General features: G+C 41.3%; 1 protein-coding gene across 1 annotated transcript; it reads right to left on the bottom strand.

The window, feature by feature from the left end:
• Window positions 1-5,630: 5,630 nt before the first annotated feature.
• Window positions 5,631-10,066, bottom strand: LOC120558222 (keratin, type II cytoskeletal 8-like). Its single transcript, XM_039799184.1, has 9 exons — window positions 9,611-10,066; window positions 8,096-8,304; window positions 7,936-7,996; window positions 7,748-7,843; window positions 7,456-7,620; window positions 7,219-7,344; window positions 6,894-7,114; window positions 6,594-6,652; window positions 5,631-6,487 (listed from the first exon to the last, which is right to left on the bottom strand). The coding sequence occupies exons 1-9, from the start codon at window positions 9,962-9,964 to the stop codon at window positions 6,366-6,368; spliced, it is 1,413 nt and encodes a 470-aa protein (XP_039655118.1). The 5' UTR covers window positions 9,965-10,066; the 3' UTR covers window positions 5,631-6,365.
• Window positions 10,067-10,518: the final 452 nt, after the last annotated feature.

Raw genomic sequence — 10,518 nt, forward strand, 5'->3', positions numbered from 1 at the left:
TTAACACCATTATGCAAGTGTACTCAATTAGCAGCATAAATAAGAAATGAGGTAGTTACTTTTCAGTGTTCTTCATCAAAACTAGACACATAAAGAGGGCTATATTATTCATTAAACAACCTATATTGCATATAATATATTGTATTGTATAGATAAAGCTTCCTACACCTTAACCAGCTATATCATTAACATGCTGCTTACATGTTAATGAATCTATAATAATCCAGGAATATAATACTTATAATAAGCCATCTGTAAGAAGCCATTCATATTATGTATACATATAAATGTTATATTTAATGCTATTTTTAACCTCACTATTACTTTAGTAATATATGCAATTAATGTAAGAAAAACCTATGAAACAGCATTTTCTCCAGTCTTTGCATCAAATTATCATCCATTCAGTCTTTTCAGCATCAAATCTGATATCAAAATCAGCAACATATTGGAAGATTATAGTATACTGTATTTAACAGATGTTGAAGACCATCACTGCAGGTACAAAATCTTACAAAATGATCTTCATATGTTAAATGATTAACCATGAGATTACCAAAACACAACATGCTTTACTATTTAACTGGCCAAACAAGTCAACCATATACAAGTTGAACAAGAATGGACACAGTAACACACCCTGCCTAACCCCTTTAATGACATGTTAATAGGGAGATAGAGCAGTACCCCATCTAAACTGTATGGTCTCATAGGCATAAGACCAGTCCCTCCAGAAAAACGTGATTATGCGATCACATAATTCAATGCATAATCAGCCAAAGCCCGCATATTTATGCGGGGACCGCATTTTTTCAAATACGCTGCACTTTCGCCGCATAAATTGCCAATTTCCACACAAAATATGCAGAAAAATATCATAATCCCCGCATTTTGGTTGCAAAAAAGTCACATATATCTTAGCAGAAAGTTGAAAAATGTTGCGTTTACTTAAAGGGATACACCACCGTTTGTTGAAATAGGGCTTATCACGGTCTCCCCTAGCTGTAGATAGGTGGGCCAACGCATTTTCTGTGCATTTCAACAAACGGTGGTGTATTCCTTTAACACAAGAGAAGCCATTTTCCCCTGTTGCCATGGGAAAGTTATGATGTGACGTAATGACGTGACGTGAACATCATTGAAAAGCAGGGTGGTTGGCATAGACAGTATATAAACTGGACCATCAGATCCCGTTGCTCTGGACCATAGACAGTATATAAACTGGACCAACAGATCCCGTTGCTCTGGACGGAGACCAGTGAAGGATATTAGAATCACTTTTCCGGTGAGCGCTGAGCGTTACTGTGCAGCCTCCAACTGAGAGAGACGACGTAAATGTGACGTGTGCAACCTGTCTGAAAGTTGTAAGTCTTCTGGTACCTGTGCCAAGAGAAATCTCAATCATTCTGAATCTTGCAGAGATGGAGAGCGTAGGTATATGTAAGGAGATACCATAAGCACAGGCTAATTATTGCTAACTAAAATGCTAGTTGACATTAGTAATTAAACTAGGGTGACCAAACGTCCTCTTTTGCCCGGACATGTCCACTTTTTACCTACTGTCCGGGGCGTCCGGGGGGGTTTTATAAATTCATGAAAATGTCAGGTTTTCACTGTTTTTCATGGGCCTATTAAGCGTGTACTTAAATTGACTGGCGCTTTGCACAGTGTACTACGGTACTTTGTTGTGTGACGTAATTCCCGAGCGGCTGCTTTGTGGGCGGCTCTGCGACGCGCACATACAGGGACCAGAGCAGACAGCGGAGCAGCATTGCCCACAAAATGCTGCAGCGTTTCCTGCTAAAGTTTTCCCACCGTGGTCAGAAAACACAGAGGGAGACACTTTGTTTCTCTCACTATGACTCTAGAGTCGTACTCGCCCACTCTCCTTAATTCTTCCTCGCTCTATCACCCACCCCCACACACACAGACATGCCGCTCGAAACACACCACCAGCGACAAGTATTAACATCAGGCTACGGCGAAAGCTCTGCATGGAGCAACCATAACAACCATAAAACAAGACTTAGTGCAGCTTAACAGTTGAACTGCAAAAAAAAAAAAAAAATGTCCCACGTACCGTCCCGGTAGGGACCAGACTAGTGGGAGGCGGAGTGCACCGTGTGCAAAGCTGGCATATAAGTTTTAGTGTCTTTATTATTTATCTTATCACATTGAAAAGGTATAAAGACATATTTTGTTGTAGCTGGATTTTCTAACACAGAAGAGGTCATATTTAGAACATTATTTCATATTATTTATTTATTTTAAAAGAGAGATATTATTTTGTTACAGGTTGTTACAGATTTAATTTTATTACAGAAGTTATTTTTGCACCATCGAGGCATAATAAAGCATGTTCATTAACCATTAATTAAGCCTGTCTGAATTTTTGTCTCGAGGCCGGGCCAAGTGTCCTCTTTTTTGGAAATCAAAATATGGTCACCCTAAATTAAACCTAAACAGCTCATGTAAGTCGAAACTGCCTGCGAGCTTCTCCTGTACTATACGGTAATTCCTCTACTATGCGACAGTAAGTCGCTTGGTTATGACACAATAATTAGCCTATTTTTACAAAAAACCCAAAGGTACAAGGTAATGGAGCCTTTTATACATTGTCGTGTTTCTTTAGAAATAAACAATGGATAAAGAGAGTCTTTAAACGCTTCAGATGTAAAGTTATTCGCTGTCAAAGTGACGTCAAAAATGAATGGCAGTCAATACGGTAGTCTAACGGGAGGTGATCGTTTTGTAGCATGTGGCAGCCTAGGAGGTTCGAGTTCTGAAGCAAAGCTTACCCCCTTGGGTGTTGGGGGAATCACTTTGCACTTGGCAAAGATGTACAGATAGCAACTGTTTTTATACAACAAAGACATACATGACTTAACCTCTGCTTTCTCTTCTTACACATCACACTCCACTATTATGGTGGCCATTTCAGTAGATTTAGTCACTAACATTGTTGTTGAAACACAATAAGCATGGAAACAACTGGAGCAGCTAAGGACTATGGTCAGGCCCTTCACTGATCCACTACAGTTCGCCTACCAGCCCAGCCTGGGAGTTGAGGACAGCATCATCTATCTGCTGAACAGAGTCTACACTCATCTGGACAAGCCTGCGAGCACTGTGAGAGTCATGTTCTTTGACTTCTCCAGTGCTTTCAACACCATCCGTCCAGCTCTACTGGGTGAGAAGATGACTGCGATGCAGGTGGAGGCCCCCATCATGTCCTGGATTGTTGATTACCTGATGGGCAGACCACAGTACGTACGCCTAAAGAACTGTGTGTCTGACAGGGTGGTCAGCAACACTGGGGCTCCACAGGGGACTGTCCTCTCTCCCTTCCTCTTCAGACTTCAACTATTGAGTCCTGCCACCTTCAGAAGTTTTACTCAGCAATAGTTGGCTGCATAGAAAAGGGTGATAAGAATGAATACAGGACTGTTGTGGGCAACTTTGTCACTTGGAGTGAGCTGAACCATCTGCAGCTCAACGTGACAAAAACGGAGGAGCTCGTAGTGGACCTGAGGAGGGCGAAATCATCTGGGACCCCTGTTTCCATCCAGGGCCGTCCCTGTGGACACTGATGAGGAGTATAAGTATCTGGGGGTGTACTTAAATAATAAGCTGGACTGGACTAGAAACGCTGAGGTTGTCTACAAAAAGGGCCAAAGTCAACTCTTTTTCCTCAGGAGGCTGAGGTCATTTAACATCTGTCCAGCAGAGGAGCAGCTTCAGCAGAAGACTCCTCTTACCCAGATGCACCACAGAGCGCCAAAGGAAATCGTACCTGCCTGTGGTCATTAAACTCTACAACGCCTCCCTCGGAGAGTCGAACACCCCCTCTCTGTAATCTCTCAAACATAGACAATCATTTCTCTTTTTTATTTGCACATTAACACTACATTTGATCTTTTATATGTTATTACTGTATATTTGTTTTTAATATATATGTTAAAGTCTGGATAATATATGTTGTTTGTATATGTTGTTTGTATATCTGGAGTTGTAACAAAAATAATTTCCCCCTGGGATTATTAAAGTATTTCTAATTCTAATTGATTCTGATTCTGAAACTAAATGCACACTTACTGCATTACAGCATTACTTCAAATACTAAGTTACTCCTCTAGTAAACTAGTATTCACATGAAATAAAACAATAAAACTTTGAGACCATTCAACAAAGCACACTGGGTTGCTATGGACTCGTCACTAGGCTTCCTCAGTCATTGTATATTTTAGCATATAGGTAAAGCTGCCGAAGCTGAACATTATCCAAAACTCGGCTGGTGCTATCCGCGGCGCGAGTTTCGGCTTTTCAAAATAAAAGCTTGCGTCTGGTCAGCTATGTTTTCGTACGGTGTTTTGGATGTTTTTAAAATTAACAGTTCGGCAATCGTGCTAATGAATACAATTATTTTTTCAGCAGACAACAGTTACAACATGATTGAGCTAGCAAAGCAGTTTTGTGTTTATATGTGCAACGGAATTTATTCAGTTTGGGAAATCCCACGGTCTCTAAGCTACAGGTCTGGCTGACTAAATAGGGAGGGACCGATCTGCTAGCGATAGGGGCCGAGACTGAGAGAGCTACATAGAGCTACATGGATAAATATGCACCAAACAAGCCACTTTGAAATTTTGCTCTTCTCATGAATACAAAAGTTGGGAGACCCTCCCCTGTAGACAAAAAATTGGATGACCCTCCCATCAACAAAGAATAAAAACAAATGACCCTCCCCTATTTTCCTCCGGTGGTCCATTCCATAAATACCGAACGGTCCCTAAAGTGTCAGGTTTAGTTCCATTATAGTATTAATAGTGTCAAAAACTTTACGTTGTTGTTCAGTAGCTAGCTCAGAGATTATCAGCTAATGAAATTACAGATTTAGCAGATGGGGGTTAACACTTTTGCAAAGCACTGTATCTGTGTCACATTCTCATTAAGGGCTGAGCCCCCCCAGAAGTCTGATCCTAGAAACGCCCCAGGCTGGTTGTTTCACATTTGACTGAAAAATGCTTCCACAAAATGTTTTTTTTTTATCTAAATGTGCACATTCATATTCCTTGTAATTGGTCTCCAAACAGATCATGGCTCTGTCCACCAGCTGTATAATTTAACTCAAGTCCCTGTTTGGCCTAAGATAGCTACATAATGATGATACATGATCTAGTCTCGCATTGTCAGACCTACCTTCACAGCGCCAGACACAATGACGGTGTCTCTGCAAAATAGCCTCGGGAAGGAACTTGTTTTGGTGGAACATTTGTACGTTTAAAAGTTGTTTTAGTCGTGCAACAGAAAACTTAGATTCAACAGTCTAGCTAGCTGTCTCCATTTACCATGCAGAGATCTGAGGAGAAGTTAACCATAGTACTCATAAATCAACCATAGTTTAGAATGCCAACACAAAGAAAGTGGAAGGTGAGGGACATCCGGCCGAAAATGAGGGTCATCTGGCGGAATTTCCATAATGTGGAATACAAAACCAAGCAGGAAGTGAGTGGCAAAAAGTGGCACAGCCCCCATGTGAAATCTCAGTGTGGTAATTACATCTTGCTGTTTAAATAAAACCCTCCTAAGCTTTTTCTTTCATTTTTCACAACAATGAGAGTGAGAGGCAATCATTTTAGTTCTCAGATTTATTTTATTCAAAATCATTTGATGTCATTTTCTGCGACATTCATCAGTAATGTTTGTAGGAAGGCTTTTACAAAATAAATCTGGTTTCAACATAATTTTATCTTGAAGGCAAGTAAAGGCAAAACTGAGCATGAAAAAATTTGACAGCACAGTACCAAGAATAAGCCAGTAGCCAATCTGTTCAAAGGGAAACTGTAAACATGTAAAGTCACACAAATTACATTTTTTTGTTTTTCTCCAGTGATCAGATTTGGTCAGTGACTTGCTCCCCTTACTAATATCAGTACTCAAATGTAGGAATGAAGACATCAACTGAAAACTGGAGCATTAAAAATATAGGCGTCCCACTTCAGAATCTTATTTCAGAGCAATTCATCAGTGCACTGCAGTACAAAAAGTGTTTAGATTAACAAGATTGAGTACAGATTTTCAAATGTTTTCTTTGCTTAGTTTTAACACTTTATTTTGGCTCTTGGGTGTTTAAGGCCATGTTTACCTTCAGAAACTCTTGTTAAATGATGTTAAACAGAATTTCTTACTATCAAGAAGAGTAAGAAAAGCTGCCAGGGATTGTTGAAACCCAATTGATATCAGTGTAACAATATATTCAGCTCTCTTGTTGAACCTGCTTAATGGTATTGCATAGCACCATGACTGGGTACAGATTTAGATCAAATTCAAGAGTTTCTGAAGGGGAAGAGGACTGGCTCTTCTTTTTAATACAATCTCCTGGAACTGGTTGATGAGACTGTGGACTTGGTAACAGTACCGCCATAACCACCAGACAAGCTGCTGCCACCATAGCCGAATCCACCACCGGAGCTGGAGCTGGAGTATCCTAGAGCAGAAAAAAGAAACGTATTATCATTTATCCATCCATCTGTCAGTGTGGTCTGTTGGTTCAGGTATCACTATGATGTTGATGTATAAAATCAGTAACTTACCACCACCTCCAGAGGTCTGCTGCACATGGATGGTTGCACTTGCGCCACCACTGGCCAGTCTAATGGTGGAATAATGACAAGTTAGTGTCTCTATATTTGTTTGTGTATATATATATATATATATTTTTTATTTTTTTTTTACTCTACAAAGTTTTATTTCATGTCGCATTTGTACGAAGCACATTGTGTTACATTGACTTGTATGAAATGTGCTATAGAAATAAAGTATGATTGATTAATTCAGGGTTGAAGTAAATGCTGCAGTCATGAAACTTCATAAAATATTTAAATTTATCCCACCTGGACTCCTCTCCTTCCAGCAGTTTCCTGTAGGTGGCGATTTCGATGTCCAGGGCCAGCTTGACGTTCATCAGTTCCTGGTATTCGCGCACCTGGCGGGTCATGTCCTGCTTGGCTCTCTGCAGAGCATCCTCCAGATCCTTAATGCGGAGCTTGGCATCCTTCACTGCCAGCTCACCACGCTCCTCAGCCTCTGCAATCTGAGCCTCCAGGCTGACCCTCTGTGGAAAATCATGTCAGATATGTTTTAATAACTGCAAATCATCTTAAACAATGATGTGTGTTAATAATTATGCACCATCCATGAGAAGGTCTTAAAATATACCTGTCCCTTGACGGCCTCAATCTCATTCTGAAGACGGGAGATCATGCGGTTTAGCTCAGAAATCTCAGCCTTGGTTGTGCGCAGGTCGTCACCATACTGTCCGGCAGTGCTCTGCATCTCCTCATACTATTATGAAAAATACAACGTGTATCAAGAAGATGATCCAGAAGGTAGAGAGAGGTGTTGCAAGTGTATATGAAAGACACGGGATAAACCTCAACTCTTTCTTTTACTCACCTTCTGTTTGTACCAGGTCTCTGCTTCCGCCTTGCTGCGGTTGGCAATGTCCTCATACTGAGCACGCACTTCAGCCACAATAGAATCCATGTCCAGGTTACGGCTGTTGTCCATCTCCACGATGACGGAGGTGTCCTTGATCTGGCTCTGCAGCTCACGAAGCTCCTACAGAATCAATGGTTATTGAACAGTTAACTCTTTGTCATTTTTTATTTACACAATGAATGCTTATTAGCTTTAACTCAAATGGTTATCATAGTATTATGAAGTATTAGATATTATAGATACATACAGTCTCATAGACGGCCCTGAGGAAGTTGATCTCATCCTGAAGAGCATCAGCCCTGGCCTCTAGCTCCACCTTGTTCATGTAGGCAGCATCAACGTCCTGATGAAAATCATGATAAGTGTTATAACTGGCCACATTTTATCAAATCCCAAGATTAAAAAACAATTATGGCCATCTTGATGTATTGGTACCTTCTTCAGGAGCACAAATTCGTTCTCTGCAGCTGCACGTTTGTTGATTTCATCTTCATACCTGTTGGAACACAAGTGAACTCTTTAGTACATCTGCTCCATTTTCTCACTATATCAAGGTATATGTTATAACTAGTGACCATTTCTTGAGAGCACTCACTTCGCCTTGAAGTCCTCAACCAGGCCCTGCATGTTCCTCAGCTCTCCCTCCAGCTTGCCCTTCTCATTGCCCAGCCCATCGAGCTGTCTGCGCAGGTTGGCAATGTAGGCCTCGAACATGGCATCGATGTTGGAGCGGGTGGTGGTCTGGTCCTGCAGGAGGCTCCATTTGGTCTCCAGCATCTTGTTCTGCTGTTCCAGGAAACGTACCTGTGGAGACACAACACCAGGGAAGATTGTCAGATGTCTCCTTAAAAAGCATTATCTATGTATAATAGTGTATTAATTTGGTTTGGCTGGTGCTTTAATTGACTATTTGAATGAATGTAATTGTTCCTGGGTTCTATAATTTTTTAAATAATTGTATACGTTTTTAATGGGAGTGACTGTACAAAAAGGTTGTCATTGTGGTATCAGGTTTTAAAAGGCCTCACCATTATCTACATGACTGAGTAGATAGCTACATATCTGAATGGCCACACCCTACTCATGATGGCATATCTTTGCGTCCTTGCTGTTCATGCTATTTAAATACCTAAAGGTGTAAAAGGTTAAACTTTGGGTTTTTTAATGCTCCCAGAATACATGTTCAAATCTTCCTTCTTAAAACAAAAATATAGTATGTTCTATCCAGATGTTTCATGTGTACGTGGCTTTAAGTGTTTCACCTCCTATTTGCCTATGAGTCATTCTGCATGCTCTGTTGAGCTATGAAGGCCACACAGTCACTCAGGCTATAAAAAAAAACTAGGTGTGGCAGAGAAAGAAGACAAAGCAGTGCAGAATTATGGGATGAATGCTTTGTTTTGTGACCTTTTTTCGTATGCCAACTTATAATGTTCAGAGAGTCTCCCCATACAACCTGCATGCAAATATTAACACAGAAGTGTGACTGTGGAATAAAAGGCAAGTCAAAGTAGATTTACTGCTCTGCACTTAGCATTCTTGTTGCCCATAACAACCAGGTGATAGGTGCAATGTTGAAATGACAGACTTTGTACTCTGTGGGCATACTGTGCAGATAGATCCCTATTTTCACTGCCAGGTAAGAGAAGGGCGAGTCACTGCAATATAATCCCCACCCATGTATGTTTAGATAAAGGGCAGAGGCCGCCAAAGGGTTCAGACAGGGCTACAGGTTACCTTAGGTAGATTTTGGATGGAGTTGCCAGAGTAAGCACATTCAGCGACAGACTATGAGATTTTTGTAAACTTTCCCAATCCCAGAGGTTGTAACTCATTGAGGGACATAACATCACAGAGATAAGATTCACAGCTGCTTTGTCAGCTTTGCATCTGGTGAGCAGATTGCTGTTACTGTTCTATATAATAAAGTTACGTTTCTGGTCATTTCTTTTCAATTACAGGTTAAAGGAGAAAATTAAGACCATTCACTTTTAACAGCTGTAAGGACTAAATGTATCCCAGGGAGAGCATGCAGGTGGTCAGTACTAAGATAACAAGGCCTTTAGTAAATTGTACATAAGACCATCACAAAGAGCGTGCAGGAACTAACCTTGTCGATGAAGGAGGCGAAGCGGTTGTTGAGGGTCTTGATCTGATCCTTCTCCTGAGTGCGGACAACCTGGATGGTGGGGTCAATATCCAGGTTCAGAGGGGTCAGCAGGCTCTGGTTGACTTGGACAGCTGTGATCTGTGGAGGGATGAAGCCGCCTCCTGTTTGACTAGAAGTAAAGCCATAACTACCAGAACCACCACCTAATCCACCACCCATTGAAGACATACTAAAACCAAGACCACCAGCTCCAGCTCCAGCACCATAACTTGATCTTTTTACAGAGTAGCTGCTAACTGGTGCAAAGGACCTTCTGGTGCTGCTACTAGAGCTGACTGAGTATGCCTTCCTCATGTTTGCAGTGGTAAAGGTTATCAATGCTCTGAGAAGAGGAGAACAGGAGATGAGCAGTCTTCAAAAGGAGAGCCGAGTCCCTCTGAGTGTCTGGCTGTAGACTCTGCCGGCTTTTATGTCCGTGCTGAGGGAGTGGGAGGATCCTCTTCAGCCACTTCAACCTGTACTCTCACTTTTGCTGTCCACCCTCCCCTCCACCTCAGGCTACAAGCCTCGGGCTCTGAATGACAGGAGTGGCCAGTCCTGTAAAACAGGTAGGGAGGGATTGTCAGAAGATAAGAAGTGACACACCCTGCACCAGAACAGGCTAAAGGGGAATAACAGGCTGAAGGTGAAGAGAGTAAGAGGTAAAGAAGTGGAGTGAAAATGTGGTTATGTAAGAAAAAGGGGCCTTTTCAAGTGTGTGACTCCTGTAGCCTGATTAGTGGTCACAGTACAGCCAACATAATATAAGTCCAAACTTGAAAGGGTGTAACATTGTTCTATTAGTCCCAAATATAAAATAAAAATACCAAAAAACAGATCCAGTAGAGCTCCCCCATGCTGATGCCATT

Source organism: Perca fluviatilis, chromosome 4 (genome assembly GCF_010015445.1).
Source record: "Perca fluviatilis chromosome 4, GENO_Pfluv_1.0, whole genome shotgun sequence".
In the NCBI taxonomy this organism is placed as follows: Eukaryota; Metazoa; Chordata; class Actinopteri; order Perciformes; family Percidae; genus Perca; species Perca fluviatilis.

What these genes read in the sequence shown, in the direction of transcription:
- LOC120558222 (XM_039799184.1), bottom strand. Translation starts at nt 9,964, where the DNA reads ATGAGGAAGGCATACTCAGTCAGCTCTAGTAGCAGCACCAGAAGGTCC. An exon ending in AGACCTGGTACAAACAGAAG is followed by an intron (nt 7,345 to 7,455) that starts GTGAGTAAAAGA and finishes TTTTCATAATAG; the next exon opens with TATGAGGAGATGCAGAGCAC. An exon ending in CTGGAAGGAGAGGAGTCCAG is followed by an intron (nt 6,653 to 6,893) that starts GTGGGATAAATT and finishes TTCCACCATTAG; the next exon opens with ACTGGCCAGTGGTGGCGCAA.